Genomic DNA, 25,578 nt, shown 5'->3' with positions numbered 1-25,578 from the left:
CACTGCATTGACAAGTGACACCACTCATAAAACAGTGCTGTCATTAAGTACAATGTCGTTTGCCAATACATCACACTCAACTGTCATAAAAACATGGAAAACACATTGCCGTCGCAGTTATTATGCACTTTAAACCTTGACCAGCCTATAAAAATGGATGAAATTACAAGAACAGTATCAGCCCGCTTATTTTTTACGAGATTTTCGCCAACCTCTGCTAATAAAATTGACGAACTCTCCTCTGTCCTCGTTAAGCGGTGTCCCTAACGAAGCAGGACATTTATCTTGCCATACTGACTTGGCAGACGATGCAGCTAACCACAGAGTCTTCACAACAAGTGCTTGGATCCAACACAAAAACATGTCAAGTGAATCATAAATTTGTGTATAAATTTAAATGACTTTTCTCAGACTTGTACATTCATCCATTCATCTTAAGGAAGGCAGGTGCACTGTAAACTCATTTTGAACTGTGGATAATAGATAGATAGATAGATAGATAGAATTCTAGATATTATCTTGACAAATCATTATGTTAAAAAAATATCAATCCCCAGAATCTAATGTCTTTATTGTAATAAAAAATGCCTTTCTACTGGAAGCATATTATGATACTTTACTATACTACATTACCTGAGCTTTAAATACACACTGCAGTGCATTACTCCACCACACTGCACAGTGTACTTTAATATACTGTATACATCTCAGCAGATCCCCACACAGCCACTGTAACACACCAATCTAATAAAACATGGCAGATCAATTTATGACTGAATACGAAATGAGTCCCATGCACATGACCTTATGGCTGCCTGTTTAACCTAATATAACTAATATGAGCCCCATATATCACTTATTACTGATATGGAATCAATACTGGATTCAATTAGCTAATGATGCTGAAAGGTACTTCCTGGATCCATTCAGATTACAGAGCTTTTGTTGGTGGGCACACCTTGGATTGAATGTTGCATTCATTTTCAGCCCATTTGATGTTTCTTCTTCTACTGACTTAATTTTGCTCAAGTCGATTTGATGTTGCCTGCTCCAGCCGCATTATTTTGTATCTTTCTGGCTGTCCACCTGTATACCATGAATACAGAATATCACGACTAGAATGTGTAATGTAATTTATTTGATATTACCTTGCAACCTGGCCACAAAGAGGTGAATTAACACTATATACAGTACTGTAAGAGCTTGTTCACATGTAGTTTGTAGAGCTGAGGCTTTTGACTAAAACCCCTCAGACATGAGCATTACAAGCAGTTGGTAGAAGGTTTTTCATTCGATCGTGGCCAAATGTCTGGATATCATCAGGCCTGCTACATGCTCTGTAAACAGAGTGGGCATTGAATACATTAGTCCCTGCATCGATTTGAACCTCTCCCTCCAAGCACCCCCCTGCCCTTAACTCTGTTGCTCAACATAACTTCCCTTTCCCCCTCCTTTCTTCATCTCCTCTTCTCTCTCTCTCTCTCTCTCTCTCTCTCTCTCTCTCTCTCTCTCTCTCTCTCTCTTCGGGTGTCAGTCATTTCACCTCATCTCTTCCATCTTCTCTGAAAGGTTCAGCAGTATGAATACAGCGCTGACCTCAACCACAGTCGAGCAGTGGCAAATCCCTGTAATGCTGTACAGTTTAATCTAGATGAAAGTGGGTATGATAGGCCAAAGCACAAAGGACCCCACCTTCATGTAAGGAGGAGCTCCCTTGTGGGGGTCCTAGCTGTTTGATGGCGTCCACGCTGATTGCCTGCTTGGCCTAATTACAGTAATCTTTGTACCAGTACTGGAAATGGGCTGAACCCTCACCACACACAGACACACACAAACACACACACACACGCACACACACGCACACACACACACACAGACACGCACATTCACACAAACGAATTTTTTGCGAAGAGACAATGTGATGAAAGCATCTACTGGCCTAATGACAACCTGGTGACAGTCGACCACAAAACTTCCTCTCCTTGTCTTTCTTTCCCTCCTTCTTCTCTTCTCTTCTCTTCTCTTCTCTTCTCTTCTCTTTTGTGTATTAGAGAAGAGGAAGAAGAGAAAAAAGCAGAAGAGCAAGACAAAGAAGACAACACGCTGTAAATGGATACAGAGAGCGAGAACCAACGACAACATTGTCCTCTAAAGCAAAGATGTTCAGCAGTGTCATGAATCTCCTACTGTGTCTGTGGTGAGGGGGGGGTTCTATGATTTAATTCATTCACACACACACACACATGCACACACACACATAGACACACACACTCATTCTCACCTTGTTTATGGAGTTACCACATTATTTGGGGCTTGTGAAATCAGTGTGTCTCCGTTTTTGGTTTATTGAAGAAAATGTCCTCTGGTCTCCACCCAACTATTATCTCCAGAGAAGGAGCCAGCAGTTTAAAAAGACAGCCGTGGAACTTAAAATGAAAAACCCAAGACAGATTGGAGGACTGTTCATTTATTTATTAAAGCTGCGTTGATTTGTTTGTTAGGGTTGAGCTTGGTGGGCTGTGCTCTTAGCGTGTGTGTGTGTGTGTTTGTGTGTGTGCGGTCATATTTATCTGTATGTGTTCATGTGAGTGTGTGTAAAAGTGCGTGTGTTCTCATGCGCTCATTTGTGTGCCTTCTCTCAGTGCGTGCTCTTTGAGAATGGATGTGTGTGTGTGTGTGTGTACGTGTGTGTGTGTGTGTGTATGGGGGGGGGGGGGTTGGGGGGGGGGGGGGGTGCAGGCCAGACCAGCGGTTGCTCGGCAGGCTGTCCTGTCGCCTCAGCTCCGGTCTGATCAGTACCAACAGACCCGGCTAGCGCTGCGCTGAGAGTGCAAAAGCATGTCAAGCAACACACAGCTGTTTACACACCAGGCCGCAAACACACCGCACCGACACCGCCTCGCTCCTGATGAATAATACACACGCCAACAGACGGCCACCTATATGTGTGTGTGCGTGCGTGCGTGTGTGTATGTGTGCATAAAGGGAGCAATTTAGACATGAAAATATGAGGCAAGGGACAGTCGGAGTATTTGTGTGCGTGAGTGACTGTATTGTGCATGAGTAGAATAATTGAAAAGAGTTTATCAGTGCCCTAGATTTTGAATGATCAGCCATCTGACCCCCCCCCCCCCCCCCAAACATACACACACCTACACACGCACACACACACACACGCACACACACCCCACCCCCAGTAAGCTAAGCATGCCTCTCATTCTATTCTTGCACAAAGCATTCAAACAAAATGACTGATTTTCCTGAAACAGCTTTAATTCTTGACCTGCACTAAAAATGCTGCAGGAAGACTTTGATGTGACTGAAATCTGTAACAAAAGGTCACAAACATCACTGGTGTTAAACTTCACAGATTACATCCTACATTATTCCAACAAAGTGTAAAAGCCTTCAAAAGTCATCTTCCTAAAACACCACAAAAAAAAAATAGTCCCTCATAGTTTGACTTGGCCTGTGGCATGTGGACAACTGCAGCGCTGCAGCAGGGAACGAGTTAAAACGCACTGAGGGGGAAAAGGGGGTCTGCTCATAAAAAAAAAAAAAAATGCTCCTTTATTGTTGGGTTTAATTAAATTTTCAGCTCTAATTACAATTAAGCCACTTAGTATGTATAATAATGTTTGCATCACAGAGCAGCACAGATGCAGTCCATCAACGCAATTAAATATTAAAACGGCTGTGGCTGTATTAATAGCAACGTGGTGTGCTAGTCACTGTGTGTTTGTGTGTGTGTGTGTGTGTGTGTGGAAACCAAGCCACTGCAGAGGGGACTCCCTCGGTACTGGCGCCGTCGCCTGGAGACTTGGGCAGCGCCATCCTCGGTGCCACCAGTGAGCCCGCTGCGTATCTGACCTATATTCACCCAGCCGCTCTGCGCGCCAGAAAAGCATTAGTAAATGGGAAAAAAACACAGTGCGGTGGATAGAAAAATCCCCACGAGTGTATGAATATTCCTGAGCTGCCGAATCGTCGTTAGTCTAATGCAAAATTAGTGTTTTGGTGCCAAATTATTCATGACCGCACAGAACGAGTGCGTTTTTAAGTCCAAGTGATGAATTGCTTGATTCACCTCTCCTCTCACCCCTCCCTCTCCATTTGCTCATTTTTTCGTGTGTCTTTGCTCGTTTTTCGTCCTCACTCTGCCACGCACGCACATGCAAACCTGGGTTTACATGCACGCAGGCACACACACACACACACTCAATCACATGTGCACACCTGCAGACAAACACACATTCAAATACATGCAGAGAAACGCATACGCTCGCACACACACACACATTCCCTCTCACTCTGTCTTATCAAGGTGCCTCTGCATTATTTAGGGAATCAGCGCCTGCTAACGTGGTAAACAAGAGTGTGTTGGGTTGTGTGGGGCGATGCTGGGCAGCACAGACGCTCTTTATCAACCAAAACCGCCACAAAGTCTCTCCCTCCTTAACTGTCATGAGATTCAAACATCACTTTCACAACTTGTCAAAGTTTCCTTACATTGATTTACATACATTCACATACAATTGCAGGCAGTTTTGTTTGTCCGCCATTGTTCTTCTGCTGACACACACATACACACACACAAATGCACGTGCACCGACACGCACACGCTGATTTGTGGAATTGGTGTGTTCATCTTCGGGCCAGTTTTAGCTGTGTATTATGGTCGCCGGTGGAATGTGTGTGTGAGGCACAGACTCGCAGCAGTAAAGTTCAGTTACTAGGTCCGCGACTGGCCCCGGCTAGGCATGCGTTGATAAATATAGCTACCGCTGAGGCAGTCTAAATACAAGGCTCTTCTTTGCTGTAATAGATGGGTGTCGCTAACCTATGGTGCAATCACGCTAGATTCCACAGAAATATTTCTGCACAGTGGCAAACAAACAAAGCATAAAAACAAAAGCGTGGACCAGGCAATGCTAATCATGAGGCACGGCTAGGCGTCTGTGGCCAGCGTGGTGGAGGTGGTGCTGTGTGTGTGTGTGTATGTGTGTGTGTCTGTCTGTGTATGTGTGTTTGTACTCGGCGGTGACAACCACCACTGACCCTTATGGACCGCAGGCCCTCCCCACAGTGGGATAGAATGGTCGCTGACAGAAACCAGTGACTGTCTGCTGTGTGTGTGTGTGTGTGTGTGTGTGTGCGCGCATGTGTGTTAGAGCATGGATGTGTGTACGTGCAGAAGGAATAGGGTGATATTTACGACTAGGGATTATCCTGAGGGCACTCTAAGGAGTCCAAAGGTTGCTCTGCTGTGTGTCTCTCGGTGTCTCTGGGCGCATCATTAACCAACATTTAACTGCTGGCTTATGAGTACAATTTAACAACCTGGGCCGTGCTCTTCTAAGTCACACAACACTCCCATCCAACGCTGTCGCTTCCCGCCAATATCCGGACTGTTAAACCTCTATTTATCAACCAATGAAATGGCAATAATCTTCCCATAAGGGTGCACTTGATCACCTTTCTCAAACGAGTCTCACATGCATCCATACACATGTGCGACTGCAGTCTTTCTCTCTCTCTCTCTCTCTCTCTCTCTCTCTCACACACACACACACACACACACACACACAAAAGTCATCAGCTGCCACAGTCTGTGGTGATTTGCAGAGCAGCTGTTATAGAGAGTGGGCTGATGTGAAACAGTTTACACACACAATTACTATTAATACCAGAGACACATGCGCCTCCGCTATTTATCCAACTCACACTGTGCCATCGTTTGGACGTGAAGCGCGACTGATTAGGCGTGTGTGTGTGTGTGTGTGTGTGTGAGAGAGAAAAAGAAAGAAAGAGCTAAGAGGCAGTCTAGCGTGAGGGACACACCTGTTAGGGACACACACAAGCATGGGCACGGACACAAACATTCGCCTCTCACAAGGTTATCACACAGTGTGAGAGTTTGCCTAGAGGACACTGTGGTGAACCTGCAGGTCGAGTGTGTGTGGACAGTCGTGTCGGTTCGGTTAAGTCTCTGTGTGGAAAAAAATGCTGTTCTGTTATTGGGTTTGTCAAGTCTGTTGATGGGTTTGGTGATTTTATTGATGTTCAGTTGGTCAGTGACTTTTCAAACTATCAAATCAGCCTTTTGGAAGGTTATGTTTATAGTGTTTTCTTTCAAGGAATACAACAGGTTTTTGGGAGATTGGCCTATTGGTCAGCTTGCCTGTTAAGTGATGAGAGCATAGACACCAAAATCATCCATGTGTCCCCAGTAGATCATTTGCTCCGGTGATTTTACCAATTTTACCAATCTACGTAATTGCTGGCCACATATTTAAATTTACTAACCATTTAGCTTTACAGCTGCTACAAGTTCTTATTTTCTCAATTTTGAGATAATGCTAGTCACCTACTATCACTCAACATATTGCACTTAACGGGTACATTGAACAATGGATCAGGTCTCCCAAAAACTTGGTGTATTCCTTTAAGAGACAGTATAGATATGGGACAGAGACAAAAATCCTGTTATTTGGACCTTTTAACCCCTTTCTGACTTGACCACATGTTCAGCTCTACAGTGAACTCACACTCCTTCTATCCCATTTCTTACTTTCACTTTCTCTCCCTCCCCTCCTTCTCTACAGCCTTTCCAATTTACCCTCACCCTTTCCTCTTCTAGCTCTATTTCCTCTCACTTTTGTCCTTCATCCCTCCATCCTTCTCTCTCTAATTCTTTCCCTCTCCTTCTGTTGTTCTTTCTCCTCTTCTCTCTCCCCATTTATTCCCTTGTTCCCTGGATGGCAGAGTGGACCAGATGCCAGTTCAGGGGACCCCCAAACCCCCCCACCGCTCCAGACACACACACACACACACGCACACACACACACACACACACACACACACACACACACACACAGAGAGAGAGCAACATATTGGTTCATAATTAATGAAATTAGCGGCTTTATCTGCTATGAAGAGCCCTGTGGCTGTCTCTGGCTGACTGGAGGGAGACAGATAGGATGGAGAGGCGATGGGGGAGGAGGGGGGGGGGGGGAGAAACAGAGAGAAGAGGCTGGAAGGAGGGAGAGATTGATGGGAAAGACAGAACTGATTAAGAAGAGTGGCAGTAATGGGTGGAGAGAGTTGAGAAGAAGTGCATATGATGGTACAGCTGATTCACAACCAAAGTGTGAAAGTTTGGCAAAGGAAACTGATTGGAAAAAAGTTTGTGAAGATAAAAGACTTGCTGTAACATGCAGAGAAACAGCGGCTTCAACCCGAACACAATAATTACACCTGAAGCTGCGGTCAACATGCGTTTCAATTAGCTGCTTTGATTCTCTGTCAACTTTATGGTCGTGTTAGTGGCCAAGCAGTTAATTTCACATATTGAAGTACTGACCAATGACTGATGGTGCAAAAGCAATTGCGCACGGTCTCAACGGCTATTAGTGGGAGCAGGGTTGCCAGATATTTGATTAACCCCCATTAGTGCGGACAGTGTTTGCCCCCAGAGGAGCCTTTGTGATGACAGGGAGCGGCTGATGGGCGTCCATCGCTGAGTAATGGCGGAAAGCCTCGGTCCTGCACGGTGGCATCGACCGTCTTAGCTCTCCACAGAACCTTAATAGACCTTCCCAGACAACAAGGTTACCAGATATTTGCTTTTTCAGCTCCATAATGATCAGTGCAGAGTATTAATCTCTATCTTCAGCTCTCCGAGCAATATTTACACCACAACCGCTCTGCTACCAGTCCTCTGGGTCTCTTTAGTCAGCCTGCGTGGTTCCTGTCCCACCCAGCCCCTGTGTTAACACACACACACACACACATGCACACACACACACACACACACACACACACACACACACACACACACATATCAACTACGGTTTAGACTAGGTGAGTAAATTGTTTTTTATTCTTGAGGTATTTATCAGCCGTGGAGCCGCCCGGTGGACCAATGGCTTCCGTAATGGATCTGATTAATGGCAGCTTATTAACAAAAGCTCTGTTGTTCAGGCCCTGAGGGCTCCGTGTAACGCTAGAGCTCAATGCTGATATAATGGCCTATTTTAGGAGCCCCGTGATTAAGCACCATTAAGCAGCAACCAAAGCCAGGCTTCGGACAACTTCAATGGCAGCAAACGTAAACGCAACTGTGTCCCCAGAGCCCCTCCATCCCTCTCTGTCTGTCTCACTCCCTCTCCCTCTCTGTCTCACTGCTTTTGTTATTGAAATGGAGAGCAGAGAGAGAGAGAGAGTTGTATTTATATTTGGTTTGGAGAGAGGGATTCTCGAGGGGGAGGGGTTGCAAAATGTATCTGAATTTTGTTCAAACAGTAAAAATGAATCACGTCACCGCCCATTGGCCAAATGGGAAATCCATGTTGGAGGGAATATCGGAAAGCCCACTCCTACTCTATAAAATTATGAGACTGAATTAATCAAGTGCCTCTGTCCGTGTTTGTGCTGTATACATCATTATGTACAGTACATGTCTGTATGAAGGAGGGAGTTAGGAGTGAATGTTGGCTGCATGGCGCTTTGCCAAACTTGCATCCCCAGACAGAGATTGTAATAACTGAGGTCCCTGCCATCAGCATGCTAATGGCTAACCTGGTTCCATCTTATCTGGTCCTTACCTGCATGCTAACCTGGTTAGCCTCATTTCAGACTTCACACTCGGCCACTAACAGAATCACCTCCAACTGAGCAGCAGAGAAAGATTTATTGTTGATGAGACAAGGGGCTTTTTTCATACAATTGTTCCTCAACTTCTTTCCTTCACTCTGTCTCTCTCTCCTTCTCTGTCACACTCTTTTTCTCTTTGTTTCCTGTGAATCCACTCCACACTTTCATTGCCCATACCGCTGTCTCTTGGTCTATCTGTCTCTCTGCTGACAGGAAGACACGACTCTTCACCCTTCCTGCTGTTTCGCTGTCCCTCCCTCCTTCCTTCTATCCCACCCTCCATCTCTCCCCAGACCGCAGCGCTCTCTCTCTCTCTCTCTCTCTCCCCCCAACCGGCTCCTCTGGGGAGGGCGGTAATAATTATTATGTAAATAAATACGCCTGCTGTAATCACATTCGTGCCGCTGATCCAATTAGAGAGCTGATAGCGGGCGGCTGATTGCGCGGCCTGGCGGCTGATGGGCAGGGCCTGTGTGTCTGTCTGCCTGGCTGCGGTATAGCTGGGGAAAGACGCATTAGCGGCTAGCGGGCCGGCGTAATGAAAGCCGTTTGGTGCCGCGCCGCATGCAGTCATGTACTCTAAATATTGCTCTTTGACCAGGACCCTGCATGTCTGCCAGCCGCACAGTCTGCCTGTCTGCCTGTCATTGAACTGTAGTGTGTGTGTGTGTCTGTATTTCGGTCTGTGCTGCTATCACGATCCCTGGCTCTGGATCACTTTCACCATGCATCAGCTTATCACCAATTAGGGCGCTGTTGTGATTCCCATCAGCTTAATGATGCTCCACTGAGACTGTCATCGTCAGGACTCTGTCCGCCTCGCCCCTCGCCCCTCGCCCCTCACCCCTCGCCCTCGCCCTCCTCTTACACAGCTATAGGCAAACATACAGCTCACTGTTGGTTCGTCTGCTCAGGGCTTCCATAGAGAGTCAATGGCTGTGAATCGCTTCTTTTTGCACCTCTTTTGCTGGACATAGGTAAAATGAGTAAGGTATTGATAAGAATCAATAAAGTCGGTTTGGGTTGTGGAGGTTCTATTTCTTCCAGTGTAACACACTCCTGTAAAAAATATTGAGCCTTCAGTTTCCATCATGGTACATGGTTTACTCCACATAATATAAAGCACACAAGATAAAGCTTTCTGTCATTTTTCATTCACAATTCCTAATTCTGGATCCGCTTCAAAAGCAAATCATTGCTTCAGTGTTTTTCTTTTTTGGGTTGAGGCAGGAACTTTTGACTGGTCGCTACCATTTCGAGCGCAGGGGAAAAGTTGAATCTGGGCATGAAAAATGGCGAAGTGGTCTGAATATGATAATTCTTTACATTAACGGATACCACAATTCGGGAGCGTCTATGTGAAATATGTCCATTTTGTGGCGGTATCATCGCTCTGCCAACCGTAGCCCATACTTTCCAAGGGCGCGGGCACGGCAGAGCGGTTAAAGGGGTGGGTGGTGGGGGGGGGCATTAGTTCTAACCTCACCATTTGCCCAGGGGCCATACTCCCACCACCATGTGTCGGCTGAGTAGACTACTGTTAATGTCGGGGAGTAACGTATGGGTCCCAGCGCTAACTCCCTGCCTTTTACATCTCAATCAGGTCACTCTAGTTTATTTATATATTGTCAGGGGGCAGGAGGGGGGGGGGCTAAGAGATGAATGTGGCAGTTTTTTTTTTCTCTCCCTCTCTCTCTATTTAGTTAGCAAAAAGCTTTTATAATGAATTTGAAAGGCGGCACCGATCCAAGCGTTTGAAATTCCCAGTGCGCTGCTAAGTGAGAGACGGGGAGGTGAAGAGAGAAAGAGAGCCGGTGTGAGCGAGAAAGGCTAAATAAATAAAATGCAATTCTTCACAAAATGTGGGATGGATTAAAAAAAAAATCTGAATGAATACATCTTCGTTTTTTTTTTTTTTCCCTTGTCGTTTTCTTTCCTCCTTTATTACTATTTTCCTTTTCCGCCTCTTTTTCTCCTCCCTCCTCCCGCTTCCCTCTCTATATTTTGCTCTTACCCAGTTGGTCGCACGCTATTAAACAAACACTCCTAATATTTTGAGCTGGCTGGCAGTTTGAATTTCATCTCGCCGACGCATCTTGTTTCTCTCAAGCCCTGACTGTTTTGACATGCGCCCCGATTAAATTATAAACAAGCAGGCCTCCTGATGGTGATGCTGGAGCCACTAATTTCCCTAATTGTTTGCAGTTGTCTGGGAGGCGAGGCTAGGAGGCCCGGGCCTGATCCCACTGACTGGGACGGCCTAGTTAAAGAAGGAGGGAAGAGGAGGAGGAGGAGAGAGGGAGAGAGAGAGAGAGAGAGAGAGGGAGGGAGGAGTATGGACAGAAGAAAAGCAGGGAGAGAGAGAGGCAAGGGAAGGGTGGGAAGGAAAAGGATGAAGGAGTGAGGAGGAGGAGCAGGTAGAGCAGAGAGGGGTGAAGGAAAAGACAAAGAGAGAGAGAGAGAGAGAGGTGAGAAACCAAAAAAAGAAGAAGGGTGGGGATGGTGATTAGAAAGACTTCCTTGGCCTGTTTATTCGCCAGAAAGGCTTCAAACACACCCATTAGTGACCAAAATGACTGGGGGAGGGAGGAGGGGAGGGAGGAGGGGGGAAGCGGGGAGGGGGGGGGAGGGGGGGGGGGGGGGGGGGGAATCAAGTGAATAATGATGGAAGGAAAATTTTGAAAATCAGACAAACTTGTCATTACCTTTGTCAGTATTCATAGATTTATGAATGCATTAGTTTATACTGTGTATGCTGTCTGTCTTCTTTTTCTCACTCCTTTTCCATTTCTTTCTTTCTTTCTTTCTTTCTTTCCTTCTTTCTTTCTCTCTCCCCCCTCTCTCTCACCTTTAGCTGGTTACCCCGTGTCACATGTGCCTGAGTTCCAGCAGTCAGTCAGCGATCACAACACGTCACTCCAGCCCATGATATCATCTGGCCTTCCAGTCTGCAGTCTTTTCCAGCTCTCCAGCGGGGCAGCCCACTCAAACAAGCCTGCTATGTGACACATGAACAGTGACTCACCCACATACATATGCTGTTGAAAAGTAAAAAAAAAAAGGCAGTATTTCAAATATGCAGCCTTTGGAAGCCGCTCACTTTTTCATTTCTGGGCCTGTCTCATCCCAGCCTCAAGTAAAATGAGACAAAGGTTAACTGTCCCAACTACACTGGAAAACACACAGAGTGGGAGGAAAACTGTGGATTGTATGTGTTTGTGTGTGTATTTGCGTCTCAGTGTGTGTGTGTGTGTGTGTGTGTGTGGGGTGTTCCAGATGGGAGTGGATGAAAGACTTCAGAGCGGAGCTGTGAATGTTATCCACCCTGGCATCAAGAGACAGGCATCGTTACCTTGCAGACAGGGGCGCAGTCATATCGCCGCTGTCATCGCCCAATCACTGGTATCGTCTGTGTGTGTGTGTGTGTGCGTGCGCGTGTGTGTACGTGCCCAGCGAAGGCTAATTTAGCGTGACAGTGGGGATGGGTGGTATTGTGGTGGAGCAGGTGAGCTAATACACCCTCCTTATGCAGAGGTGAGACCTGAGCTGGAACACGTACACATGACCCGTTTCTCCAGCTTCTACTGTTCATATACAGTACAGAAGAAACTGGCATTATTGTATACACTCCAGCACAATGTGACTGAAGGCAGGTTATGGGTCAAGGCCATTATAGACATCGGATGTCTCCAATGTCAATCATTAATCAGGACGCATAAATAAGTTGTCCAACCCTCTTCTCTTCTCTTATCTTTTCTTCTCTTCTCTTCTCTTCTCTTCTCTTCTCTTCTCTTCTCTTCTCTTCTCTTCTCTATCTTTGTCTTGCTTCAGATTGTCTTGGTCTCTTCTCTTTTTGTCATTTCCCCATGGTAGAGGAACTCTGTGCGTGTGTGTGTATGTGTGTGTGTGTGTGTGTGTGTGTGTGAGTGAGAGTTGACTACTGCTCTGTCAGCTGTTAAACTATTTCAACGGAAGGAGCCCATTATGTGACAGCTTGTGCTGATGAATATTGAATACAGAGTGTGCCCATGTTAATGTCTGCATGTGGGAGTGGGAGTGTGTGGGAGTGTTGTTTCTGTAAAATAGGTGATGAGCAGAATGATGATTTGTGTGGGAGGGCAACGCATGCAATGTAGAGGTTTCCTCATCAGCTTGAATCCAGCTCATCAGCACACACACATGCACGCACGTATACACACACACACACACACACACATGCATACATTAGTGCGCACACCAACACGCATTACTTATTTTCACAGTAGTAAATATTTGAATGATTCTTGTTTATCTTTGTTCAGAATGAATAGCTGGAAACCAAAGCTATGAAGGACATTGAGGTTCTTCCAATCCAGGGTTTGATCATTTGGATGTATTAAGATAAACAGACAGAGACAATAAGTGACAGATGTCCATTCAACCAGGACATGCTGCTCAATAGGCTACTGATGCAGTTAATGTCTGATGAGAACTCACCACTGACACTTGCAAATGCTGAAGGATCCAGTTACTGACTGACAGCATGCTGCTGCCAGGTACTTTCTATACAACAGAAATGGAGGAACAACATAAAAACAAAGGTGCAAGAAATTAATTAAAAGGCAATCTATAGCAGGCGTCTAGGAGATTTTTCAAAGAAGAGTCAGGGTAAAATCTGCAACATCCAGGTACTAAAATGTAAAGTAAATCAAATCCACCTAAACTTGAGTCATCAACATCTTTAGAGACACACTTTACCAAGACGCAGACCCCATGGCACCTTAAGTTATTGTCCAATTGAACTTTATCATGATCATAGAAGTAGGGGAGGTGTAATGCAGAAAAAATACTTTCCCAAAATACATTAATCAGATTCGCTTCAGCTGCTGAGCACAATAATTGACAGGGATTTAAGTTGGTGACATTAGTGCAGAGGCATTTTGCTAACTTACAGCCAACCACACGTAATTAGATTTTCACCACACATCTCATTCAACATCCAATATTCAATAAGAAGGGAAACATGTGTGTGACATCAGGAATTGAATCTATTTTTTTTGTGCCAGAGCCTTCTTTTATGGGTTAATAATTATTTATTGGTATTCATACAAGGGAAAATAAAATAGACGATAGAATGTCAAAAAGGGGTTGGGGGAGTAGGGAATGAGAGAAACCAGGTAAACTAATAACATAATCAATGTCAACAAACTATAATAAACACATAGATCAATAAATGAAATATACTTACAAGGATGCTACTACTACTATTGCTACTTCTACTACTACTACTACTACTACTGCTACTACTACTACTAATAAGAAGCAGAAGAAGAAAATGCAACAAAACAAACATGTAGCAAACTTATGTGTGTGTTTCCTATAACACAAACCAAATGTCACAATACTAATGTGATAGTCACATACATTTACTGCGAGAATACAATAGAATTACTGCAATATTATATTTATGATGATGTTTATGATGATTGATTACTACTGAAATCTGAAGGCCCACTTGAGTCGAACCTCAGCTCTCCTCAGGTGTTTCTCCGACCAGGTTTGCTCGTCAGCAACGATCTCTTTTTCTATTCTCATCTCCGCCTCATTCCAGCAGTCGCCCCAGCCTCTCTGTCAGGAAGCATCAGTGCCGGGCATGGAGGAGGCTGGCATCCAGGGACTGCCCCGGGCCGCTCTGTCCGACACACACCTGCCTCTCCTCACCCCGCCCACACTGTCACAGCCTGAGGGAGAGTGGGCGACGCCCAGGGGAGAGGTGATAGGTCGGGGAGGCTGATCTTATGGGCCGTGACTTTCCCCGCTCTATCTCCTCCGTGGACTCCCTATATAGATCTGTTCACCGCCACCACTTGACACCTTCCATCAGCTTCCCTGACAAGTAAACATGCCATCCCCCACGAATGATGTATGTAGCTCTTTGGCCAATCAGTAACAAGATGCATCATTCTTCCAAGTTCCATCAAAATTGGACTGGCGGTGCAGCAGTTGTGGCCTTTCAGATTTTGAATTTCTGACCTTCAATTATAGCATCCCCATCAGGCCAATCAGTGTATTTTTATAAACACCAGGACACAGAGCCAAAATGCATCATCCTCCAAGTTTCCACTTTCTGTACAAACCAGCAATGTTAGATTTTCTGAATCAAGCACAGAAATAGTAGTTCCATTTACTCCCTTCAGTTGGCTACTTGTTGACCTTCTCTTCGACCCTCAAAATCCATTGGCCTTTCTGGTGTTAATGCGCACACTGATGTAGGGCACTGACTCCCAAAGTTGGGTCTAAGGACCTCCAGGGGTCCTTGAGGGGGTTCCAGAGGGTCAAACACAAAAATCTTCTCAGATGGGGTTTCCTGGGATACAGTCTTATCAAATGGGAGTCTGATGTGTGTCTACTTGAGAGTCCTCAGTATGAAAATGTTTGGAAACCCCTGATATAGTGAGATAATAGGAAGGTCAGTTTTGGTTTGATAAGTGAATACGTATTTCGCAGCTCCATCATAGAACAAAATGTAGGATCTGATTCACTTAAATAGGTTTAGGTAGGCAAGTAAAGACCCAACAACAAGAGCACAAGTAATTGAATCCAGTGAGTGGACTGATTCCTCCCCAGGTGACCCCTGGTTAACAATATCCTCATTATTGCTTGGATGCAGTTGTGGTGGAACAATCCTCTCTCAGCGCGCAGTGTGTATCCAAGAGTTTGGTTCAAAGTGTTTAAGTAAATCCTTTGATGGATGAAATCATTACATTTGCCCTCATGCATCTTTCATGTCCCAGTCCAGATTAGTTATTCCAGGGTTTAGAGAAATGCTGAGTGCGATTTATTTTTAATCACAGCAGCTGTTTGCCTTCTCGTATTGAAGATCTCGCCTGACAAAGACCCTGATTGGACGAGACAAATCTGACCCCACTCAACCCGTGCCATTTTTAATTCACACCGCATTCAACGTTTTACAGCTGAAATTACCATATTTCAGTTTTCAACAGACGCGGGCGTGCTTACATACCAGATGAACTCCCTCTCTCAAACACACATGCCCAATCAAACAAACACAACTGTGGTTTTGAGTAGCACTCCCTCACGCTCCCAAAGCGACATCTGAAAGTATTCTGATCGACTTGAAACGTCAGAAGCCATTTTCGCCAAAGGATCCGATGAAAGGCTCGGTCTTGACAACCGGTTGTTAATCTCTCCGTAACATTTGGCTAATTGAATGTCTGTTGTTGTTTACTGTTTTGTATCCATGTTGCCTCCCGAGTGACTGCTGCCGCTGCCTTCTGTTTCTTCGGTGCATTAGCGCTGACGTTCAACATCGCCACGCCGCCAGCCCGCCAGCTGCCCTGCTGCTGCGCGGCTCCAAAGCGAGGCTGGGGTCTCCCGTGGGACACCGCTCCACGAAAAGTCACGCTTCTGCCCTCTGCTCTGCCTGTCATCCCGCCCTGCCTGCAGCACTTGTTCTGGCTGACACCATCCCATTGGGTTTGTGCAGTTGCTGTCACATACATACAGGTCGCTCTGCCCCATACATACGGATCAAGAGGGATGTTGACCAAATTTTACGGATGATCCTGTCTCAACATACATGTTTGCAGGTACGTGCATGTTCAGTCCGTGGATATTAGTGAGTGTGTATGCACCTGACCCATGCGGGCTGTCTGTGAGTGTATCCATGCAACTCTCCTGACAGCAGCGGGAGGCCACAGGTGTGTGAGCCCGCTCCGCAGAGAGCCTCCCCTCTGATGCTGCATTGTGGGTAATAATAGTTAGCGCCGACAGCTGTGTCTCTCTGCCACCCCCCCCCCCCCCCCCCTCTCCCCCCCCCCTCCCTCTTCACCTCTAATGGCCTCTAATCATCCCTCTATCAGGCCTAATACCCTGCAGTGGTGCCCTCACAGCTGCCTGAGGGGCCCTGGGCACCGAGACACCTGTCAATCTCTCTCTCTCTCTCTCTCTCTCTCTCTCTCTCTCTCACACACACACACACACACACACACACACACACACTGGACCACTGCCCATATATTCAGCATCACTTCTTCACATCAGGAAATCTTCTATTCTATTCTGTTCAGTAATGTGATAGCTATGACATTGATTTAGTGATCATCATAAGGAAAACAACCACCAATAGACACAAAAATCAATTACATTTTCACACAAAAAACATTGATTTATGCTTTTATTCCCTTTGAACACCCTTTAGTCATATGCCTTACATCAGGTTGATGTTACTTACAGTGATGTTTACTATGATTTTACCTCATTAAGATTTACATCACACCAAAAAGGTAGGAAAACTCTATTTCACAAATAAAAAGGTGTGTATACCCTCCTCTACATCCCTGATTCTCTCCTGTCCTGTTGCCAGATGAACTACAAATGTTTATAAGCTCAGTTTCCCTTCAAATAAAATGTTCCATTTAAAGGGAGTCCAAATGAGTGTCCCCAGTTTCCCCGCAGATTTCCCAGAAGCCATCAGCGAGGCGGCTGCTCAGCTCCCCTCAGCCAAGTGTACACAGAGCGCAGCTAGCATCTCTGGGAACCACAGAGCTCTGGGTGGTCCCGCCGCGCGCATTACTGACTGTCTATCTGCCTGTCTGTCCTAACCGAGCGGGCCTGACTCCCATCCAACTGCTGACGGACCCGCTGTCTGACGCTGGGAGGCTGATATGGGTTTTACTGCAGCGACACCCCGCAGGCCCTGCAGGCTCTTTATGACACTGTGTGCGTCTGTGCCTGTGTGTGTGTGTGTGTGTGTGAGCTCAGCCCCGCTACCCTCTGCTCCGCTCCGTCACAAATCCTGTCTGCTAATGACTACCAGCTCTATAGGACCTGAGGCGGGAGGGGTTAAAGCCCACCAATTGAGCGAATAATGAGTTGAATTAGGAGATTTGGGGATGAGGTGGGAGGAGAAGGGGACGGGTGGTGCTGAATGAAAACCAGAGGTGCTTACCGCAAAGCTGCGGAGAGAGAGAGGGAACACTTTGGGGGGACTGTGTGTGTGTGTGTGAGTGTGAGTGTATAAGGGGGTTACTGCTGGTAGTGAGAAAGAAGGGTGAAAAAAGGGGTGCAGTGAGAAAAATCATTCTCATATTCCCAGGACACACTCGCAACATGCTAAATACATTCACTGTTATAGATGTAATATATCTTTCAGTAATCAAAATGAGGATGAGGATGAATTCATGCCCAGTGAAGAGTTTCAGTCTGGTGAAGTGTATTCCAGAGGGTGAGAGAGGAAGGCAAACCAGCTACGCATTGAATACTATTACTGGAACAAATGTTATCAGCGTGAGAAAATCACGTCTTAATCAGAATATTCAGTCCGGTTCACTGCCAACGGAATATGCAGGTGAGAATAGCATTTCCATTCAGATTGGATTGTTGGCCACCTAAAAGCCGCATTTTGCATAATTTTCTCCTTTAGTGGGTTTCAGATTGATGAGTGTGGGTCATTAAAAAGAAAATATCTCAGCAGAAAATGTGTTTGTCAGCTTTTGGGGAGGCCAGGCGACAGTTTGATGAAGTTTATTTGTGATTCTCTGGAACATCCATAGTGGCTGTCTTAGTAGTAGTAGTGCTTTAAAAGAGCTCTTTTACTACATAAACACAGGAAGCTGCATTGTCATCCACAATTTCCAGTAAATTCCACCCAAAAACAGCCTCTTGGGTAATATTTTTTCCATTCCTGGTTTTCTTTGATTGCCTTCATGTACAAATGAAGCAGTATTTGGTTCCTGTGGCCACGTCGTTGACTCGGCCCGCCCCCCTCCCCCCACCGCCCAACCTTCCTCAAGCCAACCCCTCTTGCAGTTTATACACAATGCACAACATTGTTCAGAAGGCGGGGTGCTCTGAAATAGTCTGGGAGCCTTTGAAGATCAGAAAACAAGTCATTCCAAGGTTAACTTGGAAGGATACACATAAACTATCAGAGGAGAATGATTCATGCTGAAAGAAAGGAGTAGAGAAGCGTTTTCTATTCATCGGATAATAAAAACATCAACTGTACCAACACGAATAAAACAGTGGTAAAGAGTATTAGAAAAGGGTGATGCGTTTCTGTCGGTTGGTCTTTAGTGTTTTAACAATGAATCATAAATGGCATGATCTTGACAAAAATACAACTGAAGAAAGAGTACCTGTAAAAAATCCTGATTTACATGGACAGCCCCCTGATGATAATGATGCTAACCAGCTAAAGCTTATAATGGACATGTATCAGTAGTAATGCTGTTAGGCATTAGGTGATGTGCCGAGACAATAAAACACAAACATATCCTTCTGTTTCTCATTCCTCCCGAAAATATAGTCCAAGCTCCCGTCTAGCCGTAATTAAGCCCCTTTACTTTTGAAGGTTTGTCCATTCTATCTCACGTTCAGGACTGTGAGAGAAGTAAACTTTTTTCATTCTTCTTTCATTCTTTGAATCAGCCTGGTGAGTTCAGTGTTAGCCTTACACAGAAGTACACCGGCAGACCGGCAGACGGGCAGACAGGCAGACAGACTCTTTTTGGGGAGGGAATGGAGAGGCGTTGGTGTATCTCAGCAGGTATAATTATCCCACTGTGGCAGCGTCACAGCGTGAGCTGATTGTCTCCAGTCAGTCACTCAGAGAAGACAAGCTGAGTGGAAAGGACGTCTGGAGGAAGACCCCGACCCTCCGGCTCATCACCAACACTAAGCCTCTATTGTTCACTGAGGGAGTCCAACTCAAAAGTCTCTGGATGAGGTAAATGAGTAGAGGAGTGCTCACACACACGCTGTGCCGCTAAACACAGCAGAGATGCACACCTCTTTCTCTCACATGCACACACACACACACACACACACACACAAACTAAACGCTTGACCCAACCCCTAGTGGCAGGTTAAACACCAGGATTGTTCTGCCCTGCCACATCTCATCAGAGTTGAAACTCATTAGAGAGGTAGTGGTGTGTGTGTGTGTGTGTGTGTGCGTGTGTGTAAGTATATGTGTGCAAATGCAAGTGTGTGTGTGTGTATGTGTGTTCCATGTGTGTGCTTGTGTAGCTGATTGTTCCGTGATAATAGCCTGGCAGGTGAGCACAGATCCTATGGCTCTGTCTTGTTTAAAAGGGGAGATATAGAGTGCAGCACCTGGTCTGTCTGTCCCTTTTAATTCCCTTGTGTCTGGGTAACGCTTCAAACTCCCAAATAAGAAGAAAAGCCTCTTGCTAAACGCAGACATAGCGCTCCAACAGCGGCTTAGTCAGCAATAAAAGGAAAACAAGTCAAAATGTGGAATAGTATGTTTTCATAATGCCACTCCTCACTGCAGGGCCATTTTTCTGTGTTTCAGCTGAGCCTTCGGTTTATTCTCTCATTTAAAACAGCGAAGAATGTGAACATTACTGACAGAGAACGCAGCCCGGGCTTATTGTCTGTGGTGTCTGCCAGGGTGCAGCAGGTCTCAGCCACTCAGGGCCGAGCAGCGGCTCCACAGCCCTCCAGCAGCCTTAATCCTGCGGGACAGGAGAGAGAGCCACTCCGACAGCGCTGGCACAGTTTCTGTGTGAATTACTGTCACTCCCCACGCACCGCCTCTTATTAGAAACCCCAGCCCCTGTGGCTTTACACAGACCTTTAATTGATTGGTTTGGAGTCAGGTTTGGCCCGGCGACAATATGTGTGTGTGTGTGTGTGTGTGTGTGTACATGGCGGTGGTGTTGGTAGTCTGTGTTTGTGTCTGTGGTGGTGGTATGAGGGGTGTGAAGGACCCATTTAAAATGTTAGAATGCGTCAGAAAAAATAAAAACAACACAATTTTGAATTCACAAATTTTAATTCACTTCAACATTGAATGAACCAAGATTTCATTTGAACTGCAATTGACTCTAACCCTGATTCCTGTCATACAGAAAAGCACAATGATATCAATGATGATAGTGATTGGAGTCAATGATAAAATTAAAAGGCAGGTCATCTGTGTGAGTGTAGCAGCCGATCGAGATAGTCAAACAAGAGATCCTCTGACATACAAATATCCATTCTTAGATATGGGTTTGAACACATATTTGTACACATTTGCACCAGACATTGAACAAAATACAGTTTGAATTCTTTTTAAATACTCCTGTGATTGAGTGAACTTGCCTGGCACAATGAATTGAATTGAGTTCATTAGATTGTCCCAAAAAAAAAGCAAACAGCACTGTTCTGGCACTCCAAACTGGCTCAAACAAACACTCAAAGTCACTCAGCAAAATAAAAAATAAAAGTATATCAATTACAATTTGACCCATGTCGGGTATTTACATACATTAAAAGTGAAGAACAGAGTCAAGCCTGCCATGTTTCAGTAATGGCTCAAAAAAGTAGATTGTCATCATCTGCAGCAAAAAAAAAGCACAGTTTATCTCTCCTACGTTTCTTTTACTCTTTCGGATTTGGTTCCTGTGTAGCCAAAAGTCTTTTTCACTGTCACTGAATCGCAAAAGAACTGGCATAATACAACATGACAAGACTTTTTACTCAGTAACACTCAGTAACTGCTTCTTTTTCATTTTCTTCCACTTTCCACTCCTTTCCTTCCTTTTTCTTTTTGGGCAGTGTGCTCTTATGTCTCTTGTTACCCAAACAGCCGCCACGTTCTGAAAGCCAATATTTAAAACCATGGAAATAAAAACTAAAAATAGCACGCGATGACAGCAATTCCAACCATAATAACAACAATAATAACAATAATGATAATAATAATCATGGATAAAGATAGCAATAAATAGGGTTGGTGAAGTTTAAGTGCGGGTAGGTGTGGTGAAACACAAGACTGTGGGCACCAATTAGAGAGAGGAAAAGAGCTGAGATGAGGGGAGAGAGTGAGATGGAGAGAAGAGAGGAAGAGTGAAAGGGGTGGACTACCGCACATAAAGTGACTGATTGTTTGGTTGCTGAATCTCCGCTCTGTCCCTCCTTTCTTGACATTTTTCTCTCGCCACACATGCGAGGGTGGGTGCTGCCCGGAAGGGGTTCGGAGCCCCGGGTGTCGCTCCGTGCCACATCCTCGGACGCTTTTGCACGTCGGGACTCTTGATGTCATTCCACTCCCCTCTGCCAAAAACTGTCCACTGCTCCGACCTTTCTCTCTCCCTTGAGTCATTTTAAACCTTAAAAAGTTTTTTTGCAAACCCTCCTAGAGAGGAGAGCGGGGGAAGAGGGAGGTGAGAGGACATCACATCCACGAAATGTGAGCGTCTGTGTGAAGGACGTAAGTGCTAGATAGGATTGGTTGGTGAGGTTGGAGTGGGGATTGGAGATGTGTTTGTGTGTGTGTGTGTGTGTGTGGGTGGGTGGGGATGGGGACGGGGAGGGGAGGGGAGGGGAGGGTAGGGGGGGTGACGGGGTGGTCAACTCCTTTTCCTACACGAAACGAAGCTTGTAGACGAACAGCAACAGTGCCGTCCATCCAAGTCCTCAGGCAGCCAAGAGCAGTCAGTGTGTGTCCTGAGGATTTATGGGGATTGTGGAGGTCTCGGTCTCGGCCCGAGGGTCCAGTCCATAAATGTCAGTCAGCGGGGGCCACTCTGACCCATGAACAGGGGAGTATATCATGTGTGTGGCTGTGCTAGAGACATTAGAGAGAGACAGAGAACAGTTATTGGCCAAAGCAGATGAGCTCCCGCCCTCCTTGGAGAGCCTTTCCTTGGGATTGGCTGGTTAAGAGAGGGTTGTGATAATTTCCTATTCTTGTCATTGACATATGGAGATTCTGTGTGTGGGTTGGAGGTATGTTTGGCAATAGTTCTACCCCTGATGAAACTTTGTGGGTGGATTTTCTGGGAAAACTATCTTTCACAGTTACACATCAACTGCCGTGTCACAGCACACTGCATACCTACGCTCTGTTGCTGAGGTAACACTGTAATTTCACCGCTATCACTCCACAAATCCTGTTTTCACAGATGTGTGGTTGAGATTTGTCACTATGAAGAGCCTGTCTGATAATTTAGGCCTATATGATGTACAGTATTTCTGTCTAATCACTTCTTTGTTAATCTATGCCTACAGAGCCACGCATCTCTTACACAGTTTCTATGTGACCAAACTCCATCCATCAATTCATCCCCCATTCCTCAATTCATTATCATGGACCCTCTCTTTTCCTCTTTCCCTCTTTCCCTCTCCCTCTCTCTTTCTCCCTGTCTTCTCCTCTCTGTTTGTCAGTCTCTATCTCTGGTAGTCAGCCTGCTCTCTGGGACTGGAGGAGGAGCTCCCGGGGGGCCGGCCGTGCCCCTTGTCCTTGCCCTCGTCCTGAGCCACGCTGGTCCCTGAGGAGGCCTGGCTGGAGTTGGAGCCGGAGGAGGCCGGAGGCTGGCTCAGGCCCCCCACGCTCCCGCCGCTCCCGTCTGTGGACTGGTACATCTCCTCGGCTCCGTCCTCGCTGGACTCCGGGTCCTCGGAGCCCGAGAGCAGCTCCTCGTCCCGGTACTCGCTGACGTCCACTCCTCCGCTGGCGGCGGCCCCCTCGCCCAGCTCCTTGAGGCGGCCGTGGTGCTTGACGTGGTAGCGCTGGTTCTGGAAGAACTTGATGATGGTGTGCTTGGGCAGGTCGAGCTGTGCCGACAGGGTGTGGATAGCCTCCTGGTCTGGGTACAGGCCAACGTCCTGAATGAAGCTCTGCAGGATACCCAACGCCTCCAGGGAAATCTAGAACACACAGGGGAGAAAGACGAATGGTTAGAAAGAGGAGAGGATGGAGAATGTTAGGTAGAGCTAAGAGAATAAGCTATGCAGAATAATTTGTTTATGGCTCCTAATAGAGAAATTGTCCTGAGCAGGGAAATACAAAGACACACGGTACCTTGGTGCGTGACCGCGGCTTCTTGGTGCTCCCACCACTGCTACCACTTCCAGGCGGACATCCGCTTGCAGCTCCTGCTCCCACATTCTGTGACCCCTCCTCGGACCCCGGGGCAGATAAGGGCTCCTCACGCATGGGAGAGTGGTGGTGCTCCTTCATCGGGGCTGGGGGCGGCCTGTGCAGTGCCTGACGAGAAAGGCAAAACAGCTGATTAGTGGGGCACAGTCACCCCTCATCAAGACTGCAGCCTGGAATTCACAATGTAAGTCACAATGAAATGAAAAACAACCTTTTCACCTTGTTAGCTAATTCCCCATATCATAACATATACCTGTTTAACAATAAATGTAAAAAAGATTGCCAATTTTTTTATTTAGCTCATTAGCTAACTCTGGCACATTTACATTGATGTGGAAACTGAAATGTTGATTAATGTGCACTGTCCCTGGTAAATAAATAAATAAATAAATACATTTTCTTGTATTTTTATATCAACATCCCATTAACTTATTACTTTTACATAAACTGAAATTTGTTTAGATTATGCGCAAAGCTTAACCCAGAAACACATTGAATTTATGATAAGGAGACACCATCAAAACGCTGTTTCCTTGTTTAAATGTGTTTACTGTACCCCGCCCCTTTATCTTACATCTATAAGCAAGATATTATGTTGCAAGTATATTCCGTACCTGACAAAAAGTCTTATAATGACCCCATGTGACGCAACACAGTAGCCAGGGCCACAGGGTGAGCAGAGGGTGAGAACGAGTGTTTCACAGCTCACAAAGCGTCATGGCCTATTAACCAGCTCCAGGTCTGGCACACAAACTGCTACGGGCCCAGAATACCTTTGACCCGATGTGTGTAAGATTAGCTCTAGTGAAACGCCAACCATCTGTCTGCCTGTAAGTCTCTCATTTACTAACTTACGACACCCCATCACTATTTAACCAGCCCATTCATAACCAGAGAGACGCAGAGAGTAAGAGAGAGCGCCCGAAAAGACGATGAATCTACTTTGGTTGGTAATTAGGTCAACAATAGATCATTAACAGCGGTTTGTAACGACAGATAGTTGAGGAGGGGAGAAATGGCGAATAAGTGGATCAATCTGTTTACGTACATCTACTAAATCAGTACAAAATAATGGAGAAGGACTGAGTGAGAAAAGAGAGAGAAAGAGTGGGATAGGGAGCTGTATAGAGAGACAGAGGGGAAAGTAGAAGTTATATATTAGAGAGACAATGGGGGTAGGTGTGGAAATGTGTTTGTTATTCTGATGGGTGGTGCTTTGGCAGAGAGCGGTCCTTTGGCTGTCGGGAGCGGAGTGGAGGTTATTTGACAGCACTGAGGAGGGCAGCATGAAGTGTTGGAAGGGAAAGTGGGGACTTTGGTTGTTTGTCAGAAGGTAGTGGCTGTTGTGAGAGCATTGCGGTCGTGTCCCTCCCGCTGGCTTTAAGAGCAGGGAGGGGCCTCCCCACTGGAATGCCCAGCTATAAATCTGTGGCGCATTAAAATTAAAGGACCCACATAAAGATAATAGTCATTCGCTTTTCTCTCCCTCTCTTCAATAATAACAGGGTATTACTTAAATAATATCGAGGGCAGGCCAGACCATGAAATTGCTCCGATTTTATTCACGGGGGCTTTTCTCTTTTTTTTTTTTTTTTTTTTTTTGAGGTGGTGGGGGGGATGAGCAATTTACAGGAAGTGAGTAGGTTTTTGGTTATTTTTCTCTTTCCCTCCCCCCGTCCTCTCTTTCTGCCACGCAAAAGTGACGGATTTAGATATTGAGAAAAGACTGTGAGAACGCTGGAAAACCGAGGGAGAGAAGGGGCCAGAAAAAGATATCTATCCCTGCCCTAATGAGGACCACACAGCCACAAACATCTCCCATACAAACTCGCTGAGACACTGAGACACTTAATAACTAAATTGAGGGTAAATCATGGAGGGGATTGCGAAACCTTGCCTCTCCCCACCCCCCATTCACAGACCCTCATCGTTTCTACGCTTATTTGGGCTGACAGCAAGGACTCTTGGATCGATCACACACACACACACACACACACACACACACACACACACAGTCAAACACACAC

At 45.9% G+C, this 25,578-nt stretch overlaps 1 protein-coding gene across 3 annotated transcripts in view; it reads right to left on the bottom strand.

The window, feature by feature from the left end:
- Positions 1–20,445: 20,445 nt before the first annotated feature.
- Positions 20,446–25,578, bottom strand: part of satb2 (SATB homeobox 2) — a 42,353-nt gene continuing 37,220 nt past the window's right edge. For 2 of the 3 annotated variants that reach the window (XM_071926384.2, XM_071926386.2), the window contains exons 13-14: positions 23,474–23,680; positions 20,446–23,319 (exon numbers count right to left, since the gene is read on the bottom strand). In XM_071926384.2, coding sequence (XP_071782485.1) covers positions 22,840–23,319; positions 23,474–23,680 — 687 coding nt within the window. In that variant the 3' untranslated portion in view covers positions 20,446–22,839. The remainder of the gene's footprint in view (positions 23,320–23,473; positions 23,681–25,578) is intronic. The other variant, XM_071926385.2, reaches the window with a different exon arrangement.

The sequence above is a fragment of the Centroberyx gerrardi genome, chromosome 10 (assembly GCF_048128805.1).
Source record: "Centroberyx gerrardi isolate f3 chromosome 10, fCenGer3.hap1.cur.20231027, whole genome shotgun sequence".
Taxonomy (NCBI): Eukaryota; Metazoa; Chordata; class Actinopteri; order Beryciformes; family Berycidae; genus Centroberyx; species Centroberyx gerrardi.
This window is presented reverse-complemented; position numbering and strand designations above follow the sequence as displayed.